This window comes from Myotis yumanensis, unplaced genomic scaffold (genome assembly GCF_028538775.1).
Source record: "Myotis yumanensis isolate MYYU_CA2020_CCGP unplaced genomic scaffold, mMyoYum1.0.hap1 SCAF_3, whole genome shotgun sequence".
Lineage (NCBI taxonomy): Eukaryota > Metazoa > Chordata > Mammalia > Chiroptera > Vespertilionidae > Myotis > Myotis yumanensis.
Genome location: NW_027223754.1, coordinates 110083442 through 110108893, shown reverse-complemented (window position 1 = coordinate 110108893; position 25452 = coordinate 110083442). Strand labels below are relative to the sequence as shown.

The window sequence follows — 25452 nt, the reverse complement described above, 5'->3', positions numbered from 1 at the left end:
TGCAGCGCAGCTCGGCGGGCGGGGAGGAGGGGCTGGGCTGCCAGCGCCGCCCCTCCATCTATCACATGGCCGGAGCGCCACAAAAACAACAGCTTTGGCCAAGGCCGGGACTTCTGGACAGGGAACCCGGGGTCCTCGCTGCAGCCCCGGCCCCATGGAGGAGAGTTTTCTCGAATCCTTTGGGAGGCTGAGCCTCCAGCAGTCGCAGACACGGGCGCCAGCCCCGCCGCCCCCGCGTGGGACACCCCCGCGCCGCCACAGCTTTAGGAAACACCTCTACCTCCTGCGAGGCCTCCCGGGCTCGGGGAAAACCACGCTGGCCAGGTAATGCCACCTGCCCGGCCCGCGCCCCGGCCCCAGCCCGGCTGTGCGGAGCCCGGCCGCGCCGTGGGGGCCGCGCCGGGCTGCGCGGGCACGGTCTTGGCGCTGCGACCCGCGCCAGCCCCAGGTGGCACGGCCCCGGCCGCCGCTGCCGGAGGCCAGGAGGCCGAGGAGGACCTGCGCCGCCTTGGCCTTGGGGCAGGAGGCCCGCCGGGTTCCTCGTCAGGCAAACCTGGGGCGACTGCAGAGAAAGCCGCGGGGCCGCCCACCGCGCGCAGGCACCGCCACCGCGTCCAGGGGCGTCTTCCCCGGCGGAGAGGCGCGGGCAGGGGTAGGGCCCAGGGCGGGGGCGGGCGGCGCGCTGGGAACCGAGCAGGTTGGGCAGCTGCGTGGCTGGGGCAGCTGCGGAGGCGCTCAGGTGCGCGGGAGGGTGCTGGCGCGGCCCGCAGACCCTGGTGACAGCGCCACGCGATGGGCGCCCTAATGAGTTCACCCGCGAATTGCGTAGGAGGCCCTTGTGCCAGGTCAGCTCGGACTACGAGGGCTTGTCGCCTGCTGCCAGCTTGCTAGGCCCACCAGGCCAGCCTCAGCCCCACCACTCCCTGCTGCATCTGAGGTCCCAGCAACGTTGCTGGGTTCTCTCCCTGCCTGTGCTGACGCCTGCCTGTCCTGCCCGCCACCTCCCACTGCCCCATGATGACTAGCCCTTTAGGACTCAGCCACCCACCCACCAGTAGCATCTCGCCTTCCGGGCTTCCTGTTACGCCTCTGTGACTGCGCTGGGCTTTGCACATGGTTCTGTTTATCCTTGTGTAAGTTTTTTTGAAGGCGGGGGCCATGTCTTGCTCTGCCAAGCGCAGTGTATGTTTTCAGTGGAAGAAGTGGTCCCTTGTCCTCAGAGAGCTTTCCATTTCCTCGGAGAGATGAGGCCAAAGAAGAACCAGGGAGCATACATTCAGGAGATGGTTTGGATGGGAGGAGGGTCAGGGAACTGTGACAGCCCTGGTGATGTGTTGCCAGTTGTAGTTAAGATTCCCAGCTCATTTGTGGAGTAGAAGCCTTTAGCAAAACAATATTACTACATTTTCACAGATTAAGGGGATGGGTGACTTCCAAAAGGCTGTTAGTACCCTTAACTAAAACCTATTTCAGTAGGTTTCTCTCTGGATGGGGAGGCGGAGGGTGCAGAGTGGGGTTTTGTGATACATTTTTAAGGGGGCCGGGCAGGGGGATGGACCTCTGTTACTAAGGAAGTAACTTCTGGATTCAAATCCTGTTTAGTTTCACTTTGGCTTTGCTGATCTGTGGGCTATCACACACTGTTAAAGAAGGAAGTAGTCTTTGTCCATATTGGGTTTATAATTGTTCAGAAGGGAAGTCATGATGTGTGGAGGTACATAGATTTGACCATCGGAAGCTGTGAGTTTTGAGCCTCACCTTCCTCATCTGTAAAGTGAGTGCCTTGGCCTCAGTGGCCTTTAAGGTCCCTTCTGGCTCTAACATTCTACACTTTTGGCATTTAAATTCCTGGGTGAAGTCTGGCTTACCAGAAGACACTGGATGAGACACCACCTTATTGAAGGGCATTTCTCTAGGGACAACTGGTGGGAGCACTGGTCTGGGAGTCTGTGCCTTTAGATCCTGTTCCTTAGGAAATAGCTGGTGACTTTAGGCAATCACCTGACCTCTCTGGGACTTATTTTCCTTATATGTGAATACGAAGAGAGGATTAGGTTAGATGATTTATTGAAGATCCTTCTGACTCCGTTCTAGTTGCCAGACTTAGTTTGTTAATAATTGCTAGGTGAAGAGCTCTGACTTCGGAGTCCATTTATGGCTTCAAATCTAAGCTTTGCTATTCACTAGCTGTGACCTTTACTCAACTGCTCTTTACCCCGGTTTCCTGTCATGTTAAGGGAGGATATCTGCTCTGCCTACTTCAGAGGGCTCTTGTGAAGATTAAATGCCTGTGAGAACTTGTTAAACTTTAAAGTGAAGATGGAAGCGGCTCTGCGAGTTCTCCTGTTCCTCTGGGTGTTGGCAGTTCTGGGGTTCCTTTGGCACAGCCTTGGGTTGGGTTATGCATTTATACAGAAATCTGGGAAGTAAACAAGGAAATAGGTGACAGCTCAATAGCTAAGGGAGGCATGCAGTGAGATGAATTGGGGTGATGGATGTCACAGGCTGCCGCCCTCAGGGAGTTGCCTTGCCTACTTTTTTGGGGGGGGCAGTGGAGGAGAGAAGGAGAATACCAAATTGTTTTTTTTTAAATACACATATAGAGAATGGTAAAACTGAGGCTATCTTATGTATAGTTGGATTCTGGGAATTTCATGATTTCTTTATTCTATGTATTTTCTAGATTTTCTATAATAAACATGTATTTCTTGAATCAGAAGAATAAAAATACAGGTCCATCTTTTTCTGCTTAACTTTTAATTTTCATTTGATTAAAGAAATAATAAAAATGTTTTTGAAATTAGGATATGTCTTGTCTTCCAAATCAATGTTGGATTTCTATGCTTTTCACCTATTTGTTTTGAAGGGAATGTGGAAACCATCTATTTAAATTATTTGGCGACATTAAAAAAAAGTTGGAGTTTTATGTGGTTTAAAATTTTTTTCATTACATCTGAGTACTAACAAATTAGGATGCCCTCTAAGTTTGTTCTATCATCTCTATTTCATTTAAAAAACATTCAGCCCAGCTGGTGTGGCTTAATGGTTGAGCGTTGATCCATGAGCCGAGAGGTTGCTGGTTCAATTCCTGTTCAGGGCACATTGCCCAGGTTTCGGCCTTGATCCCCAGTTGGGGGAGTGCAACAGGCAGCCAATCAATGATGTTTCTATCTACCCTTTTCCTTCCCCTCGCTATAAAATCAATAAAAACATATTTAAAAAAGAAACATTTCAGAAATAGGTTATTATCATTGACCTATAAGTCCTACTTACAGGAATTCATCTGAAGGCAACAATTGGACAAGCACAGGAAGACAAGAATGTACCTTACAGAGTTTCTTTATATAATAGAAAAAAATGTGAGCCAGTGTAGACATTCAAAAAAATTAATGACAGCATGGCTTATAAGTCATGCTGTCATTAATGGGAACACAGATGTGTACGTTAAAAAAGCCTGTAACAAAGCTATCTATATCTATTTTTCATGTGTATGTATAAACTAGTATATATGACATTTATATATTATAAATACATTCACACACAAATCCTATATTTTGGTCAAAGAAAGGGGCATACATATCCTCATAGACTAATGTGTGAAAGATAGACATCTGTTGATCGATAGTTGTTGACTTTAAAGAGGAGGATTATGAACTTTCCCCCTTGACTTATTTTCTCATGTTTCTACAACAAATTGTTAACTTTTTAAATATGAAAATAACTTTTTTAAAAATTAAATCTTTATTGTTCAGATTATTACAGCTGTTCCTCTTTTTTCCCCCATAGCTCCCCTCCACTCTGTTCCCACCCCACCCTCTGCCCTTACCCCCCCCCCCCCACACTGTCCTTATCCATAGGTGTACGATTTTTGTCCAGTGTCTTCCCGCAACCCCCCTCCCCCCCGCCGAGAATAGTCAGTCCACTCCCTTTCTATGCCCCTGATTCTATTATAATCACCAGTTCATTCTGTTCATCAGATTATTTATTCACTTGATTTTTAGATTCACTTGTTGATAGATGTGTATTTGTTGTTCATAATTTGTATCTTTACCTTTTTCTTCTTCTGCCTCTTCTTAAAGGATACCTTTCAGCATTTCATATAATACTGGTTTGGTGGTGATGAACTCCTTTAGCTTTTTCTTATCTGTGAAGCTCTTTATCTGACCTTCAATTCTGAATGATAGCTTTGCTGGGTAAAGTAATTTTGGTTGTAGGTTCTTGGTATTCATCACTTTGAATATTTCTTGCCATTCCCTTCTGGCCTGCAAAGTTTCTGTTGAGAAATCAGCTGACAGTCGTATGGGTACTCCTTTGTAGGTAACTGACTTTTTTTCTCTTGCTGCTTTTAAGATTCTCTCTTTGTCTTTTGCTCTTGGCATTTTAATTATGATGTGTCTTGGTGTGGTCCTCTTTGGATTCCTTTTGTTTGGGGTTCTCTGCGTTTCCTGGACTTGTAAGTCTTTTTCTTTCACCAGGTAGGGGAAGTTTTCTGTCATTATTTCTTCAAATAGGTTTTCAATATCTTGCTCTCTCTCTCTCTGTTCCTTCTGGCACCCCCATAATTTGGATGTTGGTATGCTTGAAGTTGTCCCAGAGGCTCCTTACACTATCTTCATATTTTTGGATTCTTTTTTCTTTTTGTTTTTCCGGTTGGGTGCTTTTTGTTTCTTCGTATTTCAAATCTTTGACTTGATTCTTGCGATCCTCTAGTCTGGTGTTGGAACTCTGTATAATATTCTTTATTTCAGTCAGTGTATGCTTAATTTCTAGTTGGTCCTTTTTCTAATCCTCGAGGGTCTCACTAAATTTATCGGCGGTTTCTAGAAAATTCTTGAAAAACCTTAGAAGTGTGGTTTTGAACTCTATATCTAGTAATTTGCTTTCCTCAATTTCTGTCATTTGTGATCTGTTTCTTTGTCTCCACATTTTTTATGTTCCCCTGTGTTGATAGAGTGGTTTTTTGTGCTAGGTGTCCTATAGGGCCCAGTGGCTCAGCCTCCCCAATTACCTCAGGTGGACACTCTTGGTGCACCCCTTTGTGGGCTTTGTGCACAGTCTTGTTGTAGTTAAGCCTTGATTGTTGTAGGTATCACTGAGAGGAATTGACCTCCAGGCCAATTGGCTGTGAGAATCAGCTGTGTCTGCAGTGGGAGAACTTCTGTGCTGGAGACACCCTTCTGGTGATGTGCCCGCAACCAGTGGAGCTTTAGTGCTTACTGAGTCTGCCCCCTGACTGTGTCCCTTATGGATCTGAGGAGTTGCCATCTGGATTGTCCCAGTCTGACCACTGGGTACACTGGCTCTTGGATCTCTAAGGAGGTGCTAATTTACCCTCTGCCTAAGGCTACCCAGCAGGAGCTATGGAGAGATCTGCAGATTCCTCTTGTTTGTTTGTGGTTTGGAGGTGCCCAGATGAGGCCCAGCTGTGAAGCAATGCAAGCTGCTGTGGGGCCTTGGGCCTTCTTTTGGAAGTTCTGGGTCTCTCTGACCCAGCTGCAGTTTGTTAGGTAATTTTCAGATTGCAACAGGCCAGGCCTTTCATATGCAAAAGCCTCTGTGCACAGCTTGGGTGGAGCGGGGTCTCTGGGGATCAACAGGGCAGAGCAAGCAGCTATGGCTGCTCCTCAGTTCTGCCCTGAGAGGCCCCGCGTCTCAGTGTCCTGCGGTAATTGCTGCAAGCGCCTCTGAGACAAAGCCGCCCTCGAGTTCCGACTGATGCCAGACAGTCCAGTTTCTCCCCGTATGAGTCTGGGTCCCCAGAGACTCCCCCAGAACTGGAGTTCAGAGCAATCAGGAGCTTGAGACTTCCTCCCAATTGATAAAGACAACCGTGTCCTCAATTGCCAGCCCTTTCCGCGGGCACCTCTGTACCTCTGCACTTTACTTCCACACCTCCTCTGAGTCTCAGTGTGCTTTTCTCTTTCCTTCTAGTTGTAGAATTTCCACTCAGCCAGCCTTCCTGTGGTTCTGGATGATGTCAGTTTTGTCTTTTAGTTGTATTTTTGAAGTGATTGTGCGAGGCAGCAATTTCCGGTGTTTACCTATGCCGCCATCTTGGTTTCTCCGGGTGAAATGGACGTTTTTAAAAACATTATATAGGCCCTGTCTGGTTTGGCTCAGTGGATAGAGTGTCGGCCTGCAGACTGAAAGGTCCCAGGTCCGATTCCGGTCAAGGGCATGTATCTTGGTTGCGGGCACATCACTAGCGGAGGGTGTGCAGGAGGCAGCTGATCGATGTTTCTAACTCTCTCTTCCTCTCCCTTCCTCTCTGTGCTGTGTATCTATAGCACTGATGACCTTGTGTGCAGGCCCCCAGAGCACTTTCTGCCCACTGAACTCGTTCACAGCAACCTCTACTTCTTCCTCCTGTTTCAGTCACCAGGGGAGGCCACTGTGGGTTCCTGTGCCAGGAGTCTCTGCCCATGAGAATAACTTTTTACAGTTGAAATAGTTTTGTTCAATAACTTGGTGGGATAGATGCAGGTTATGGACAAAGCATTTATTAAACAACAAAGTAAATGTCATTTGCTATACAAAAATGCTTTCCTAGCTTCATTCTCAGTTGGACATATACTAGGAAACTTTTTAAATCCATGAGCAGATTGATTTTAAATATTGTTATTTTATCTTAATTATTTGTTAAATATTATTTTGTTATTGATTTTATTGATTAGCATATGAACTAGCCTAGGTCTCTTGATTCTTCAACACCTCAGGTTCTTTTTCTTTCTTTTTTGTTAATCCTCTACTCTACTGTTGAATCCCTGTAAATTTTTCTTTATTTCAGTTAGTGTATGCTTAATTTCTGACTGGTCCTTTTTCATGTCTTTGAAATTCTAAGATACCTGTAAGTCTCACTAAGTCTCCTGAAGCTCTCATTAAGATCCTTGAGCAACCTTATAACCATTGTTTTGAAATCTGTATCTAGTAGTTTGCTTGCTTCCATTTCTTTCATCTGTGACATGTTTCTTTGTCTCTGCATTTTGGCTGCTTCCCTGTATTTGTTTCTATGTATTAGGTAGAGCTATTCTCCTGGAATTGGTACAGTGGCCTTCTGTAGTAGGTGTCCTGTAGGGACCAGTGGCTCAGCCTCTTCAGTTACCTGGGGTGGGTCTTCTAGGTGTACCCCTGTGTGGGTTGTGTGCACAGTCTTCTTATAGTTGAGACTTGATTGTTATTGGCGTCAATGGAAGGAATTGGACTACAGCAACTACAGTGGAAGAGCTGCTGTGCAGGAGACACCCCTATGGAGCAGGACTTGCTTCAGTGGGGCTTTGATGCTCACTGAGTATGCCTCTTGGGTGTGTTGCTTGTGGATGTGTAGACTTGTAATTTGGTATGGCCTGAAGCTGTCCACCAGGTGCACTTGCTCTGTGGCTTCCTGGGAGGTGCAAAGTCAGCCACTGCCTGAGGCCGCCCCGCAGGAGCTACAGAGGGATCTGCAGATGGTTGCTACTTGTATTAGGCTTGGAAGTGCCTGTGCGAGGCCCAGCTGTGAAGCAAGGCAGGCAGGTGCTAGTGCTGGGTCTTGGACCTTTTATTGATAGGTTTGGGGCATCCTGAAGCCAGCTACTGCTTGTTTGAAAAGTCTGAAGCCTGAGCCAGGACAGGCCATTCATATGCAAAAATCACTGCAGACAGCTTGGGTGGGGCTGAAAACTGGATGGGGCGGGGTCTCAGGGAATCACCTGGGTAGAGCAAACAGTGTGGGCCTGACTGATGGAAACTCAGAGATGGCTGCCAGTTGGTCCTGGAATGGGGGAGGTCCCAGCACAGGAATAATGACCCCTATGAGCACCCTTGTCTGGGAGAAAGCTGCCCCAGAGTTCCTGCCCTGATGCCAGACAATCCAGTTCCTCCCTGTACATCCCTGGGTCCCCCAAAGTCACTGTCCCAGCGCTGGAGCCCAGAGGGATCAAGTCCGAGTAAGTCCATACACCGGCTTTTAAAGAGGAACTGCTGGGTCTCCAGCAACCTCCATCACTCAGCCATAATCCCGGCTGGTTTTTACAGCCCATAGTTATGGGGACTTCTCTTCCCAGCTCTGGAGCCCTGGGCTAGGGGTCTGGTGTGGGACTGGAACCCCTTGCTTCTCACAGGGAGCTTCCACAGTGGAAATATCCCCCTCAATTAAAAAAATGCCAAAGTGGGTGTAGGATCAGCCTGTTTCATGCCTCCACCCCTCCATGTAGGAGAATGTTCTTGTTCTTAGGGGACACTTAACAAAGAATTTAGGAACAAAGTGTCATGATGTCTCAACTTACTTTCAAATGGTTCTTTAAAAGTACATGTGAGCCCTGGCTGGTTTTCTCAGTGGTTAGAGCATTGGCCTACAGACTGAACGGTCTCAGGTTTGATTCTGGTCAAGGGCATGTACCTGTTTACAGGTTTGATCCCCGGTCAGGGCAGCCAATCAATGTGTCTTTCTCACATAGATGTTTATCTCCTTCTGTCTCTCCCACTCCCTTCCACTCTCTCTAAAAAAAAAAAAAAAAAAAAAAATCAATGGAAAAAAATATCCTCAGGTGAGGATTAACAACAACAAAAATACATGTGAAGCCCTAACTGGTTTGGCTCAGTGGATAGAGCGTCGGCCTGCAGACTCAAGGGTCCCAGGTTCGATTCCGGTCAAGGGCATGTACCTTGGTTGCGGGCATATACCCAGTAGGGGGTGTACAGGAAGCAACTGATTGATGTTTCTCTCTCATCGATGTTTCTAACTATCCCTCTCCATTCCTCTCTGTAAAAAATCAATAAAATATATTTAAAAAAAGAAAAGAAGAAGAAGCATTAAAAAAAAATACATGTGAAGCCCTGGCTGGTTTAGCTCAGTGGATAGAGCATTGGCCTGCGTACTGAAGGCTCTCAGGCTCTATTCCAGTCAAGGCCACATGCTCAGGTTGCAGGCTTGATCCCTGGGGGGAGAGGGGAGAGTGCAGGAGGCAGCTGATCAGTGATTCTCCCTCATCATTGACTAGAGGCCTAGTGCACAAAATTCGTGCACATGTAGGGTCCCTAGCAGCTGCAGGCTGCTGGCCGGGGTGCCTCCCTTCCCCTGGCCATCTGCTGCTGCTGCCGCCGCCGCCGTAGGCTGCGGGGGACTCCCTTCTTCCAGCTGCCTGCCGCTGCTGTCGGCCATGGGGGCCTCCCTTCCTCTGGCCACCTGCCACTGCGGCCACTGGCTGGGGTGGGGGGCCTCACTTCTCCCGGCCGCCACCGCTGCTGCTGGCCCCGCCCCCTGGTTGAACTCCCAGTTGAATCCCCTTTGAGGGGATAATTTGCATATTAGGCTTTTATTATATAGGATATTTGTATCTTTCTCTCCCCTCTCCCTTCCTTTCTGAAACCAATAAAAATATATTTAAAAAATACATGGGAGAATTAGAATAAATAATCCACAAATTTGTATGGAACCACAGAAAACCCTGAATAGCCACAGTAATCTTGAGAAAGAAAGAAAAAGTTGGAGGAATCATGCTACCTGATATCAAACTACACTACAAAGCTAAAGTAATCAGAACAGCATGGTACTGGCATAAAAACCGACTGTAGATCAATGGAACAGAATAGAGAGCCCAGAAATAAACCCATGCCTATATGATCAATTAATATTTGACAAAGGAGTCGAGAACATACAATGGGGGGAAAGATAGTCTATTCAATAAATGGTGTTGGGAAAATTGGACAAATATAGGCAAAAAATTAAAACTAGATCACCAACTTCCACCATACAAAGAATAAACTCAAACTGGATTGAAGACTTAAATGTTAGATTTGATACCATAAAACTCCTAGAAGAAAACATGGCAGTAAAATCTTGGACATTGTTTAATAATATTTTTTCTCATATATCTCCTTAGGCATGGGGAACAAAAGAAAAAATAAACAAGTGGGATTATATCAGAACAAAAAGTTTTTGCAAAGTATAGAAAACCATCAACAAAATGAAAAGACAGCCTGCTGAATGGGTGAACATATTTGCCAATGATACATCTGATAAGGGGTTAATATCCAAAATTTATGAAGAACTTATACAACTCAACACCAAAAAAACCCCCCAAATAATTCAATTAAGAATGGATAAAGGATCCAAATAGATAGTTCTCCAAAGAGGACACACAGATGGCCAATAGACATATGAAAAGATCCTCAATGTCACTAATCATGAAAGAAATGATAAGTTGTGAAATCATGGTTTGTACCTGAGTTTCTTCCATAGTAGCGATTTTAAGTAAATTTAGTGGGGAACTGGGGAGGTGAAGGTTCTGTGGAAGTAATTTTCTTTCCTTTTCCCCCCTTTTATTGTATTTTCATTTTCTCAATTTCCCCCATGCATGAGGCTCCTGATCCACCACAACAAAAAGCTGGACCTGGGGCACTGCCCTTACCACTTCTGAAGTGGATGGAATGGTGTTACTTCCACTCAAGTTTGAGAATCTCAAGATTGTCTATTTAATAAGGTCTTTATTTATTAGGAGAGCTTCTATTGTCTTGCACATTCAAGATGCTATGTTGGCTGTCAATGCTAATTGAACATTCTGGTGAAGATAGGACATGTTTTTGAAGGAGTAATCATTCAGGAAGATCACTGCACCCCCAGTTCCATTAGAGCTGTAAAGGAGCTGCTTGTTAGGAGGACTGTAGGCTACAGTCAGATATGTCTTAGGAAATGGTGAGATGTGGTCTTGAGCAATTTTACTTTTACTCTAAGGTAAAGCTTTGCAATCTAGGAGGAGAGTAGTTTCTCTGTTGTGATTTGTTTTTGTTTTCTAGAAAAGAATAGAATTCAAATAAGATGTGAATTGTGTCTTAAAGTTTTTTTAAAAAAAACATCAGAATATTTACTTCCAATAGCTTACATAAGCCATAAAAAAAGAGAAAAACAAGAGTCAATAAGTCTGCTTAGGAAAAGAAGTATTCAAATCTGAAAATGATAAAAAACCAAAACAAACTGTGTGAGTGGCAGATTTAGGAAAACAAATGAAACCAGATTTAGAAGGGATTAAATCCGGGACCAAAGAGAAAAACAAAAATCTTGGAACCCATATCCATAGTTACTTAATTAGCACACAAAAGATAAGGAAAATAAGTTAGTTATACACTATTATTTAACCTTTGAATGTAGCTCTCATTAATAGACAAGATAATATTGATGAAAATAACTTAGAAACTGTAAAGTGTTCACAAATATAAAATACACACACCTGAACATGCATTCACTGCTGTCCTTAGACTGTTTCTGTGGTGTCTTTATAACAGTTGCATGCATTAGAGGTTCAAGTTAGGACTTATGATTTGGGGTTTTTAGTTTGAATATCTTTAAAGTAAAATAAAAAACATTATATGGAAGAGTGTGAATTTCTTTCATCAAATCCTCTTTGTACCTCTCTTTGATATCACTTTCAATATCTGTGGTAGATTTGAAATTGCTGCCTCTTTAGCTGCCTTTTCTACTCTCTGTGTCCTGTCCTTTAGTCTGGGTCGGCAGTGACTTGCTTTGGAGGATAGCATGTGGTGGATGCCTGGCAGCTTCCACTTTTGCCCTCTTGGAATGAGTGAAGAGGCCTGGGTGAACCTGGGTGAGGATGAGAGACCATGTGGGTAACAGGCAGCGAGCAGCCAGCACCCCAGCCTGCATGAGGTCTGCGCTGCAGGAGCGGTCCCAGGCAAGATCAGCGGAACTGCCCAGCTAAGCCCAATCCAAACGCTGACCTACAGAACAAGTTCATCCCCTTTCCACACACAGACTTCCCAGGATCTGGTGGTGACCATTATGTTCTACTTGTATCATCTGTTTTCAGCTTCAACCCCCTAACACTCCTTTGCGATCTTTGCTCATCTGACAGTTTCCATGGTTTTCAGACCTCAAATTTACCTGGACACTCCCCTCTGGACATACTCCAGCTTGCCAACTCCCTCTTTAAATTGTGTAGTACTCAGAATTGAAAAGTGTTTCAAATACGATTTCCACTTTTAAAAAATGTTATTATTTAAGAAAAAATTTGCACTTTTAACCACAGTATCTTTGTTCTCATTTTTCTCTGTCTCTTGCTCATAACACGCCTTCTATCAGAAGCTTCCTCCTCTTAGTTCCTTCCCTGAGAGGCAACAGTTTCCTTGATGGTGCTTTCCTGTCAGAACTGGCTCCCCACCCCAAGTGCTTGTAGGACTCAGGTGTCCAGCTCATTGCACTGCGTCAGGCCAGTAGGCAGGGTCTGGCTCCTTGGCTGGGCTGTGAACTCTTTAAAAGCAGTTACTTTATTTTACTTTTGTACCTTAACACTTTACATAATACTTGGCACGTGCCAAGTGCTCAATAAATGTTTAATGAGTTGGATAATTATCTAATATTCTTTGGGTATTAAAATATATTATCTTGCCCTGACTGGTTTGGCTCAGTGGACAGAGCATCGGCCTGCAGACTGAAGGGTCCCAGGTTCGATTCTGGTCAAGGGCATGTACCTTGGTTGTGGGCACATCCCCAGTAGGGGGTGTGCAGGATGCAGCTGATCAATGTTTCTCTCTCATCGATGTTTCTAACTCTCTATCCCTCTCCCTTCCTCTCTGTAAAAAATCAATAAAATATATTTAAAAAATAAAATAAAATATATTATCTTCTGGTCCACCTTTTCCCACAAGGCTATCAAGAGAGACAGCCAGTCGAAACGGCCCCGGTGAGGTCGAAACAACCCCAGTGAGGCTGAGACGGCCCCGGTGGGGTTGCAACGGCCCCGGTGAGGTTGAATAGGCCCCGGTGAGGTCGAGACGGCCCTAGTGAGGTTGAGGTGGCCCCTGTGAGGCTGAGACGGCCCCTGTGAGGCGGGGACGGCCCCTGTGAGGCTGAGACAGCCCCTGTGAGACTGAGATGGCCCCTGTGAGATTGAGATGGCCCCTGAAAAGCTGAGAAAAATACCACATGAACTCACTCATTTATGGATAATAAGGACCATTATAGACTGATGAACAAAAATGGATATAGAGGCAGAGCAGCATTGAGCAGACTCTCAAACTACAGTGGGAACCCTGGGGAGGGTGGGAGGGGTAGATCAACCGAAGGACTTGTATGCATGCATATGAGAATAACCAATGGACACAAGACACTGGGAGGTGGGGGAAGCCGGGGGAATGTCAAGGGGGGGGGGGGGGGGGGGGAGGAGACATGTGTAATACTCTTTGTAATACTTTAAGAAATAAAAATTTAAAAAAATAAAAATAAATAAAAATAAATAAAATAAATAAAAACAAATAAATTAACCATAAAAAAAAGACCGCCAGATTCCTGTTTCTTTTTTTTTTCTTAATAGATTTAAACAACTATATATTTTTTTATTGATTTCAGGAAGGGAGAGGGAGAGATCAAAACATCAATGATGAGAGAGAATCATTGATTGGCTGCCTCCTGCACACCCCACACTGGGGATCAAGCCTGTAACCTGGGCATGTGCCCTGACTGGGAATCCAACTGTGACCCTGTGGTTCATAGGTCACCGCTCAACCACTGAGCCGTGTTGGCTGGGTTAGAAGCTCTGTTTAATCTGTATTTTTCAGTTAAGAAAACAGAAACTTAGAGAGATAGGTCAAATGACCAGAAGGGGCAGAGGCAACACCTGAACCCAAGTCTTTCCCAGCGATGTAGGTGCTCACTCTCACCTGCGGTCCCAGTGCCTCACATTCATGCTGTTCTTTCCTGACCAGAGATGATTTTTTTTGATGGAGATGAACAAACGAGAAAAAGAGTTCATAGGTCGACACTCAACCACTGAGCCACACCGGTCAGGCTGAATTTGTCTTGAAGTTAGAATTAGGCTGGTGAGTGTTGTAGGGATAAAGGAAAGAAACACACTCACTGTTGTCAGGGGTTGCCCTAGGTCAGTGGTCGACAAACTGCTGCTTGCGAGCCACATGCGGCTCTTTGGCCCCTTGAGTATGGCCATGAAGTTTCAATCGCACTGTACGTGCACTCCCGCATGTGGTATTTTGTGGAAGAGCCACACTCAAGGGGCTGCAGTTTGCCGACCACTGCCCTAGGAGCTTTCCCATGTTATTAGATCACTACAGACCCGATGCATGAAATTCATGCAGGAGGGGGTGGTCCCTCAGCCCGGCCTGTGCCCTCTCGCAATCTGGGACCCCTTAGGGAATGTCTGCCGGGGAGCGGGCCTAAGCCGGCAGTCAACATCCCTCTCGTAGTCTGGGAACCCCTCTCTCCTTACTGCCCACCTACTTGCTGCTCCTTACCACTTTGCTTGCTTCTCCTTATCGCTGCTGCGGAGGCGGGAGAGGCTCCTGCCACCGCTGCTGAGCTCGCCAGCCTGAGCCCATCTTCTGGTTGGGCGGCACTCCCTCTGTGGGAGCGCACTGACCACTAGGGGGCAGCTCCTGTGTTGAGCGTCTGCCCCCTGGTGGTCAGTGCATGTTATAGTGACCAATTGTTCTGGTCGTTCTGCCATAAAGGTTGCTTAGGCTTTTATTATATAGACTAGAGGCCTGTTGCACGAAGAGATCCGTGCAATAGGCCTTCCCTTTCCCTGGCTGCCGGCACCGGTTTTCCTCTGGCACCCGGGACCCAGGCCTTCGCTCCGGCTGGAGCCTTCAGTCTTTGCAGCTCTGGACGGAGCCTTCAGTCTTCGCTCTGCCGCTTCCCGCCTACGTATGCAAATTAACCGCCATCTTTATTGGGTTATTTTGCATACTCTCCTGATTGGCTGGTGAGCATAGTGGAGGGACGGCTAATTTACATGTTTGTCTATTATAAGGTAAGCTTGTCATCACCGAGCAAGATAGGTGCCATTACCCTCGGTTTTTACAGATGAGGAAGCTCAGGGATTTACCCACTTACTACCTAGCATAATATCCATCTTCTCCCCTAAGAAAGATGTTTAGGTGAAAACATCTTGTTATTTTGTGCATAATATGCTTTTTTTGTTGTTTTTTTTTTGTTTTAAAGGTGGGACTCCATGGTAGTTTTTATTTATTTTTTTCTGATATTTTCATATTTAGAGTGAGTGACAGAGATTTAGGAAGATGTGGGGAATTGTTGGGCCTATCTCTTTCCTTCTCCTATTGTGTTTTCATTTGGTTTGGGTCACTGTTAAAATGTAAATATGGCCCAGCTGGCATGGCTCAGTGGTTAAGCATCAACCTATGAACCAGGAGGTCACAGTTGGATTCTCAATCAGGCACATGCCCAGGTTGCGGGCTTGATCCCGTGTGGGATGCGCAGGAGGCAGCTAATCAGTGATTCTCTCTCATCACTGATGTTTCTATCTCTCTCCCTTCCTCTCTGAAATCAATAACAATGTATTTTTAAAAATGTAAAAATGCTACCTAGTAGGGGTAGTACACACCCATCACTTTTATCTACATTTCATACTTGAGCAAGAATTAGTTTCTGAGATGGGTCCTTAGAGAGAACAGAGTTCCAGGAGATGGGACCCAGGACAGGTGAGAGTTTAAGGGAGAAGAAAAGGGCACTGGCACATCCCAGAGGAATAGCAGCAGGAACTGGGGCCCATAAGGAAAGACTGTCATCACACTGTCAGCTTCCAGTTTTCTCTGTCAGTCCTGGTTGCTGCAGAAGTCAGTGGCAGTGACAGCACTTCTTACTGTCAAGAGTTAGGCAACTCACACAGTTGCCTCTTAGCCCACTCCTGCTTCTTTGATAGGAGCAGGGCCTTCTAAAGATAATAAGCACCTCTGTTTTTAAATTGAATTTCAACAATTCAAAACCTGGTGGTCTCATAATTATAAATTGCTAAATGTTAGAACCAGAAGATGATTTTCTGTTACAACAATGCAAGGTCATAAAACACTCTCTTCTTCCCCACTTTCCAGACAATTGCAACACGACTTTCCCAGGGCCCTGATTTTCAGCACGGATGACTTTTTCTTCAGGGAAGATGGTACCTATGAGTTCAATCCAGACTTCCTAGAGGAGGCTCATGAATGGAACCAGAAAAGAGGTGACCAATTCTTTTTCAAACTCCTGAGAAATCCTATTGTGCACTTACTAGTAGATTGTAGCTGCTGCAGAATGATACATTTAATTGCCATTCTCCCCTCCACCCAAACAGAATGCAAACCTTCCTAGATTCCAGGAAAGAGAAAATGATTGATAATGGGTCCTGAAATAGGCGGCATTAACTTTGTGTGATGAGGACATGCTGTATTAAAATGACAAGATATGGGTATGCTCACCCTTTCTCTCTGACTGTTGCATGTTGTTCACTGTTGTATAACATTGTGTTGCAGCAAGAAAAGCAATGAGGAATGGCATATCCCCCATTATTATTGATAATACCAACCTCCACGCCTGGGAAATGAAGCCCTATGCAGTCATGGTAGGAAGAAGTATCATTCTGAATTTTCAGTTATGGACATTTTGTGAGAAAGTTGAAACTTTTGTTCTTTTCTCATTTTCTGATCTTCCACGATCTCATATGTATTAACAGTCTCTCACAGAGCAGGTAAAGCAGTTATTTTTGTGTTCCTCTGCTGTTCAGTGGCTCAAATTTGCTGACATGCTATTATCACCTTGGGGTACAAGTTGTAAATAGTTCTGGATCAACATTTTTGATAGCTTTTGTCTCGTTTGTTTTCCTAAGGGAAGGTCCACATGGAGCACCCATGGAAACTTGCAGAGAAAGGGAGTTTCAGGGCAACAGAGTTTTTAGTTTAAAAACAGAGTTAAGATTAATACTGTAATCCTATTAAGACACTAGCATGCAAATATAACCATTCAGCTCTTAATTGTTAGAATAGGAAAAAACAGTAAGATGAATACAGTGTGCACATTTTTCTTTAATTTTGAAGAGTCTGAACTGTTTTCAGACATGTCTCATCTCTTATGCTAGTCAATTTTCATTCCCTATTGGGTGTAGGAAGGAGAAAAGATCCAGACACAATCAGGGGACAGGAAGGAGACAGCTGAATGTCTGTTTTTGTCATGAATAGCTACCAAACTGGGCTCATAGCAGTCTATTTTTAGGCCTCTTTTCACATTTTGGGCAAAATAGCTTATATACAGGTGTGCTTTTCTCTAACTATATTCTCATCAACTTCATGTAGGCCCCGAGGGTGGGACTTTGGTGAAAACAGGAGGGAATGAACATTAACTTTGTGGTCACTTCAGTTCATGGATCAAGAGTCCACTTGGGAGAGAAATGAACAGGGATATGAAGAGTGAAGTTAATTAAGGCACAACTCAAAACCACGAGTTAGGGAGAACGGAAAGTCACTTAAGGGAAGTCACGTTACTTTTTATTTTCTGGTTATGTACAATCTTTTTCAGCCATCCACAGCTATTAATAAGACCCAGAAATTAGATATTTTCCATATATGATGCTTGACTTCTTTCCTAATTAGAAGTGTTCATCTCAAGAATGAAGAGGACATCTTTTTACTTAGCTCTTTTCATTGAACTTTTATTATTGAGAGTTCAGTTTGAGATAAAAACATAGTAGTGAATTTGTGAATTCAAAGGATATTTGGGTGTTTATATGTAAACTGTAAGTTTTCTATTTTTTTTTTTTTTTTTTTGGTAAACTATAAGTTTTCTAACAAGGAAATGGGCACAGTGTACTGAGCCACAGTGAGCTACTTTTGGAAGGAAGAGTATGTAAAGGATGGGGGGAAATCACTTTTATTTCATAAGCTCTGCTTCTATGGCACTACCATTTTCTAACCAAGGCATGAGGAATAGGACAAGGCATTTGACAGACATAAATCTATGATAATCCTATAAGGGACTCTGAGAAGCCATTGAGGTCATTGCTCATGGACAGGAAGTTTTAAGCTAGTTCAGCTATTTTTAAAAATGTCTAAAACAAATAACCTTCATAATTTTCCTATGTAGTAGATAAAATGGACCAAAATTTATCACTGGGAACTGTAATATAATCTGAGAGTGGCTAAGCATGGCCATGAACCAACTATATTTATTAAGATAAACTAAGGCACTGGCTTACTGGTAAAACAAAAGAAATTTTATAAAAGATATGCAGTGAATGTTTAATGCCAGTATGAACATTCCCATGCAAACATACCGTGTGTTCAATGTTTTATGTGCTTTTGAAAAATTAGGCACTTGAAAATAACTATGAAGTTATATTCCGAGAACCCGAGACTCGCTGGAAATTCAACGTGCAAGAGTTAGCCAGGTACTTCTGTGTTTTTCTAGCTCCTCATTATGTGTCCTGCTGTTTTCAGGTATTTCAGACCGAACAAAAGAATCTTTTCAGGCTGGAAATGGACATGGTAGTTTTCAGGCCAGAAATGGTAATTCTTAGAAACTGATAACTTGGGAATTATTAATGTGAAGACTGTAGTTTTGGGTCAGTTTTCTAATATAATGCTAATTCTTGGCTTGGACTCAGTTCTTCAAAAGAAGACATTTAACATTCGGCTAAAATGCTTCTTCATTAATGAACATTTAAAAGCACTTTCTTCTGCATGGGATTGCACATGTCAGTGGTGTTTTTGCATTTAGGCTAAATAAATATCTTTAGATGCTGAAAAGTCTGTGGTTCATTTGTGGTCCAGATGCTGCTTCTAATTTATAAGCAATAAATGTCCAAATAATACTAACTTGTTGATTGAATGCATGGGTTCTGATATTATCTGTGTTACTTGATAATGTCAATGATTTAAGTAACCAGTGAAAACAATTTACTTTTTAGGAATAAGGCTAGTTCATCTTATGGTTAAAAGGAGATACAGTGTTTCCAAAGTGGGTTTGTGAACCACAACCACCTGAGCTGGATGTTAAAAATCCTAGCTCGAGGCTCCCTTTCCATAGTTGGAATCTCTGGGAATTACATTTTGACTTAAATCCCCAGTTGATTCTCACGCCCACTAGGATTTAAGATTGTTTTTTTTTTTTTAAATATATTTTATTGATTTTTTACAGAGAGGAAGGGAGAGAGATAGAGAGTTAGAAACATCGATGAGAGAGAAACATCGACCAGCTGCCTCCTGCACATCTCCTACTGGGGATGTGCCCGCAACCCAGGTACATGCCCTTGACCGGAATCGAACCTGGGACCCCTCAGTCCGCAGACCGACGCTCTATCCACTGAGCCAAACCGGTTTCGGCAAGATTGTTTAATAAGCATCTAGAAGTGTCCAGGGCTGACCCACATAAATTGATATATTCATGCTTAACAGGCAAATCTACCATGAAAAGATCTCCTGGTGTTCTATTGTGTCTTGAAGCACAGAATTGAGATTTCCAGAAACAAAGCATTTCTGATGCATTAGCTCTCTACAAGCCTCAGGGTGGTTTAGGGGTGTGCAGGGCAGCATGAAAAACAGGAGTGGAACCTGAAAGAGGGCTGCATAACAAGATGTTATGCTTTTGTCACAGTTAAACCCTGAGGATAGAGTGCATACCTGTGTAATAATACAGGACTTGTAAAATACAAGTAACTCATTTTGATATCTGGCCTTAACTATATGTTTGCATGTTTTTCCATGTAGAAAAAACATTCATGGAGTCCCAAGAGAAAAAATACACCGAATGAAAGAACGGTATGAGCACGGTGTTACCTTTCATAGTGTGCTTCGCGCAGAAAAACCAAGCAGAGTGAACAGAAGCCAGGACAGGAGCGGTGCATCGCCTTCCAATGGGACAGGATACTGGAATACCTACGCAGAGTTTCCAAACCGGAGGGCTCCTGGGGGCTTTACACATGAGAGCCCCTTTAACAGAAGAGGCGGTTATCACCATGGATATTAGAGGCTGATCTTACAGGCAGAGTTTTCCTAAATCAGTTTTTACTTCGATTTTTGGTATTTATTCTTTGTTCAGTTTTAGTCAGAGCTCTAATTCCAGTGTAAATAGTCGAACCTGAACGTTTTTGAGCAGAAGTCATCATATTCATCTTCAACAGGCATTTGTTAGTGATGCTCTATGCATGGCCTGATGCTGGGAGTTCTGCAGGTTTGGTTAGACCAAGTCACTCTTTCTAGGAAAAGAATTAATTTGAAGATGAAACCTGAGAAACATACCCAAGAATGTAATCAATTAGTCACATAGGTTCATAAATAAAGTGTTTACATATATAATAAGCTTCAGTACCACTTTCTCTGAAGTAATCTATTTTTTCAGGAATTCATCTCCATCAGGAAAGTTGGAAAGATGGGAGAAGTGAGAGGCAGGAATAATTTTAGTACCATTGCTACTTTTTAAATCTATGTATCCAAAAATGTGAAATATATGGCTGTAATGATGATAATGATTTTCCTTTAAAATGAATATACTAAGAAGTGTACATCTAAAGGAATACTGTCCTTCAAAGTAGACACTTTGGGAAATTATTCCTTTATTCTAATGACGTGTCATTGTTAAAAATGTCTGTCAAATCCTTCTTAATAGCTATACCAGCTACTGAGGAAAATCAGTGTCATTATTTGAAGTCACAATTTTAGTTTTGTGTTTTAACTACCACTCTATTGAACAGGATTAAACCTGAATAACTTTTGGCTGTTGTGCTAATAGTATAAATAAAACAAACCTCCTTTATAAAACATCAATTTTTAAGATGAATCATTAAGCAACTTTTAAAATTTTGCTTATAAGTGTAATTAGTAGGCAGCCCCAATGTTTGGGAGTACAAGGAATTAAGCATCCCAGGATATAAATTACAGAGGGATAAGATGAGCAATGTTGGTGTTTTATATGACATCAAGACAATGAAGTTCTACCACAACTCTGGAATGTCCCTCAAACCAATACTGAATTTGTGAATCCAAATTAAATCTAAATAGAGGAATCAGATTTTGTGTGAGACCCAAAATAGATAAGAACATGTAGGATGTATGCTTTATTTCTTGTTGGCTAACGGCTTCTTGCTAATGTTCTGTGAAGTATTTTAAATGTCTTATATAATGGTGCTTTTATGGTTATTAAAAATTATAGTATATGGTATTGCTTTATATGGATTTGTCATTGAATCTAAGCCTTTTTTGTTCAACAATATAAAAAATTTAATTACCGAAATCCACAGAATTCTACCATACTAAGATACAATTTTTCACTCTGGCCAGTTTTGCTCAGTAGTTAGAGCGTCAGCCCAAGGACCGAAGAGTCTTGAGTTCAATTCCTGATCAAGAGCATGTACCTCAATTGCAGATTTAATCCCCAACCCCAGTTGGAGCATGTGCAGGAGGCAACCAATCAATATGTCTCTCACATCATTGTCTCCCTTCCCCCCCCCCCCGCCCCCATCCTTTTCACTCTAAAAATCAATGGGGGTAAAAATCCTATTAAAAATTATAGTATATGGTATTGCTTTATATGGATTTGTCATTGAATCTAAGCCTTTTTTGTTCAACAATATAAAAAATTTAATTACCGAAATCCACAGAATTCTACCATACTAAGATACAATTTTTCACTCTGGCCAGTTTTGCTCAGTAGTTAGAGCGTCAGCCCAAGGACCGAAGAGTCTTGAGTTCAATTCCTGATCAAGAGCATGTACCTCAATTGCAGATTTAATCCCCAACCCCAGTTGGAGCATGTGCAGGAGGCAACCAATCAATATGTCTCTCACATCATTGTCTCCCTTCCCCCCCCCCCCGCCCCCATCCTTTTCACTCTAAAAATCAATGGGGGTAAAAATCCTATTAAAAATTATAGTATATGGTATTGCTTTATATGGATTTGTCATTGAATCTAAGCCTTTTTTGTTCAACAATATAAAAAATTTAATTACCGAAATCCACAGAATTCTACCATACTAAGATACAATTTTTCACTCTGGCCAGTTTTGCTCAGTAGTTAGAGCGTCAGCCCAAGGACCGAAGAGTCTTGAGTTCAATTCCTGATCAAGAGCATGTACCTCAATTGCAGATTTAATCCCCAACCCCAGTTGGAGCATGTGCAGGAGGCAACCAATCAATATGTCTCTCACATCATTGTCTCCCTCCTCCCCCCCCCCCCCCCCCCCCCCCCGTCCTTTTCACTCTAAAAATCAATGGGGGTAAAAATCCTCAGGTGAGGGTTAAAGAAAAACCAATATTTCTATATCATAAACTTATTTACCAATCTTCTTTAATAAATAGGATATAAAACAAAAAATTAACCTTATTTACTTGCTTATATAAATTATTTTATCTATGCACTTTAGAAAGACTATTTTACTTTGACATTCCATTATCTGACTCTATTGAAATCTCAACATCTTGATGACTACCATCAATACATCTGTAATTGTTCATTAACATTTTAAAAATTAGTATCTCCCAAGTTTGGCTGATGAAACTAAAATTTAGTGAATTTGAATAGATCTAAGGTATTATTATAGTTTTACTAAGTTCGATGAGTCCAAGCAAGCATGTTCCACAATAATCCTCTAATAATCATGATAATTCACATAATACTGCAGTCCAGGGCCCAGGTAATCCTGAGTGTCTAGTCCAGTGGTTCTCAACCTTCCTAATGCCACGACCCTTTAATACAGTTCCTCATGTTGTGGTGAACCCCAACCATAAAATTATTTTTGTTGCTACTTCATAACTGTAATTTTGCTACTGTTATGAATCATAATGTAAATATCTGATATGCAGGATGTATTTTCATTGTTACAAATTGAACATAATTAAAGCATAGTGATTAATCACAAAAACAATATGTAATTATATATGTTTTCCGATGGTTTTAGGTGACCCCCAAAGGGGTTGCGACCCACAGGTTGAGAACCGCTAGTCTAGTCGATCTGATTATTGCTGAATTCACTCAATCAGGAGGGCTTGACTCATTTAGGTTAGTAGAAGGAAGGAGTGTCAGAGAACCCAAACTGGAATTACCTTTCTTTGATTCCAAAGAATCCAAAAGGGTCAGAATTCAAGCCCTCTCAATTTGTCTGGCTCTCTTATTAGGACTTTTAGGCTACTAGACCTAAAGTGACCGCTATGGAGAAGTGGCTCCAGGTTATAGATCCAGAGCTCTTACAGAGTTCAGAAGAATAGTTTCCTGGTCTATCTGCCTCTTTTACCCCCCTCCCCCCCTTTCCCCATATGATGCCTAAAATACTTGGTATGGAAACATAAAAATAATTAAATGCCATCAACTTTACATGTCCCAGCTAGAAGTGATCTATTTTTCTCTCTCTGATTTATAGACTTTTTCGAACCCTCAACACTGACATGTATTATTTCGTGTGTTAATGTTTGCATTATTCATTGAACAGGTGTAGGACTTTATATGCACAAGAGGCTCTCACTGAGTGTTGAATAGGTAACACAAATTACTTTTACTATTTATCTCTTATGCAGGGTACACTGTAGACTTTGTCATCATCAAATTGTCACTTTTGGGGGGATAATATCCACATATTCTCAAGCTTCATATTTTTCTCGTATAGCTTAGCCACATTATTTACAATTTATGAAAGGAAGGATGTGCATTAAATCTCTCTCTGACAAGGAGTCTATGTGGCAATGAAAAATGGAGGAGGTAATAGCAGTTAAATTTTTCCAGGCTGAAAAAATGGTTAAATTATTATAATTCTGTCTGTTCCTGAGACTCAAGTTTTATTCCCTGTTCTAGAATGGATCACCAGGAAAATGATTAGCATGTGAAGTCCAAATTATTTTACGAACAAAACTTAAATCACATTAATAAGATGGGCAGAGCACAAGTTAAAAAGACTAGTGGAATGGACTACTTGTCATGTTAATTTTTAGAGGAGAGAAAATTATGGATCATAGTTATAGAAACAAACTGCTTCACAAAAGAATTTATCCTTGGCTTTGAAATATGTTTATAAATAGATTTGAAAACATTACCCACTATGCTGTACACCTGGAACTAATAAAGAATAATACTGAATGTAAACTGTAATTTAAAAATATATATACTAGTATATACATGTGTGTATGTATATATATATATATGTATATACACATATATACACACTTATATATGTTAGATATACATTTTAAGACACTGAGAGACCCTATTAGAGAGCTTCTCCATACTATAAGTTTGTAGTTAGAACTGCTTTTTCTCTTTTCTATTAAACATAACAAAGTAAAAAATGAGAATATCATCTTGAATTGAACTGTTACCTTCTGCCCAGAGGGGGGTGCTGAGAGAACACAAGGGGTAAAAGGAGCATTAGCACTTCCTGTGAAGGCAGGTAGAGCAGGGTTGATTTGAAAGACAAAATTAACACTATGAAATCTATTAATGTATTTGAACTTTTAATTGAAGTAATTTAATTTCAGAGATTACATTGGGATCATATAAAGGAATTAATTATACCGAGGGTCCTATTTTTCTTGTAGTTACACTGACGTAAGAATAAACAATTTGGTCAAAAGCAAGCACCAGTCATATCTTAGTCCGATTTTTGATCATGAAAGAACTGCAGTACAACTAACACGTGCATTAAGGAAAAGTGATTCATAGTGGGTTACCTCTAAAAACACACATACACGAAAAGAAACTAAAGTAGGAACTAAAGTAAAAGGAATTATGTGAGTCAAAATGACTCTACTGAGAAACCTAGTTTCATTTAATTAAGGACACAATCTAAACAAAAAGGGTATGTTCATCTGTAAAATACTTGTGAGCAAATCCCATCAGAAAGGTTTTTTCGTTGATTAGTTAATAAATATATAAACAGTGTTAAGGTCTATAACTGAAATAAAAGTATACCAATATAGAAGCAGGCAAAGAACATTCCTGGGATATATGTGTACTGAGGTAGATTTGGAACCATTTCTCTTCTCATTTTGCAGATATGGGTGTGTGCTTTGAAACTGCATGTGTGTTACAAACTGGAAAGGTTAAGAGTCAGTAACTAATTTTTGTCGTTTTCGGTTCTGTTGCCTTTGCAGTCCCTTAGATGTATCTTGTACTGTACTTGTGTCTTGAATAGAGTCTCCTGTTTCTCCAGTACTGACGTGGGAATTCTGTTCTGTGACCATAGGGGTAAAATGGTGCCTTTTCCGTTCGAGATCGTATCTTGAACAGGTGGGAGCAGTCCCAGTGGACTCACCCATTGATACAAGTTGTTTTTTTCCTGCTGAACAAGACAAAAGGGTTTGGGTATTTATCAATGCAAGTTCTTCATCAGCTATTGAATCGCTTTCCAAAACAGAAATGTCATTAAATTTTTTAAGTGGAGTTATCTGAGGAGAACTCAATTCTTTTTTCTTTATAGGTGTTTCATATTTGGTGCCACAACTTCGTGGTGGCTGAAATGCCTTCTGTGCGGCTGGAGAAACAAATGTACAAATGGGACTAACAGGTGGAGGTAAAGGCAATCTACTCAAGAAGTCCAAGGCTCGTCTCCTTTTGCAGTTTTTTTGGTCATCAACCTCTTTCTCCCCTTTACAAGACTTTGAAGTCATTTGGGCTGATACAGGTGTGGGAACAGACTTCCCTTTTGGCTTACAAAGTGATAAAGAACTTTGATAGTTCATCTCACTTTTGGGAGAAGACAT

General features: G+C 42.3%; 2 protein-coding genes across 7 annotated transcripts in view; one reads left to right on the top strand and one right to left on the bottom strand.

Annotated features, from left to right (window-relative positions):
* N4BP2L1 (NEDD4 binding protein 2 like 1) lies at positions 1-25255 on the top strand. Of its 6 annotated transcripts, none has more exons than XM_070409341.1 (5): positions 1-324; positions 15835-15962; positions 18208-18276; positions 19477-19527; positions 25170-25255. In XM_070409341.1, exons 1-4 carry the CDS (start codon positions 155-157, stop codon positions 19518-19520), a joined length of 411 nt encoding a protein of 136 aa, XP_070265442.1. In that variant the 5' UTR covers positions 1-154; the 3' UTR covers positions 19521-19527; positions 25170-25255. The 6 variants fall into 6 exon arrangements, with proteins under 6 accessions (XP_070265442.1, XP_070265445.1, XP_070265441.1 ...); XM_070409339.1 differs by lacking the exon at positions 25170-25255 and adding an exon at positions 16252-16340 and having other exon boundaries at positions 22-324; positions 19477-19618; XM_070409338.1 differs by lacking the exons at positions 18208-18276; positions 25170-25255 and adding exons at positions 16252-16340; positions 18082-18158 and having other exon boundaries at positions 40-324; positions 19477-20926.
* BRCA2 (BRCA2 DNA repair associated) overlaps positions 24228-25452 on the bottom strand; it is a 90342-nt gene continuing 89117 nt past the window's right edge. Inside the window, exon 27 of the mRNA XM_070409345.1 lies at positions 24228-25452. Coding sequence (XP_070265446.1) covers positions 24793-25452 — 660 coding nt within the window. The 3' untranslated portion in view covers positions 24228-24792.

Excerpts from the sequence above, each read along its gene's own strand:
- N4BP2L1 (XM_070409338.1), top strand. The coding sequence starts at position 155 with ATGGAGGAGAGTTTTCTCGAATCCTTTGGGAGGCTGAGCCTCCAGCAG. Across the intron at positions 325-15,834 it reads GGGAAAACCACGCTGGCCAG|ACAATTGCAACACGACTTTC; the intron begins GTAATGCCACCT and ends CCCACTTTCCAG. Across the intron at positions 16,341-18,081 it reads TGAAGCCCTATGCAGTCATG|GCACTTGAAAATAACTATGA; the intron begins GTAGGAAGAAGT and ends TTGAAAAATTAG.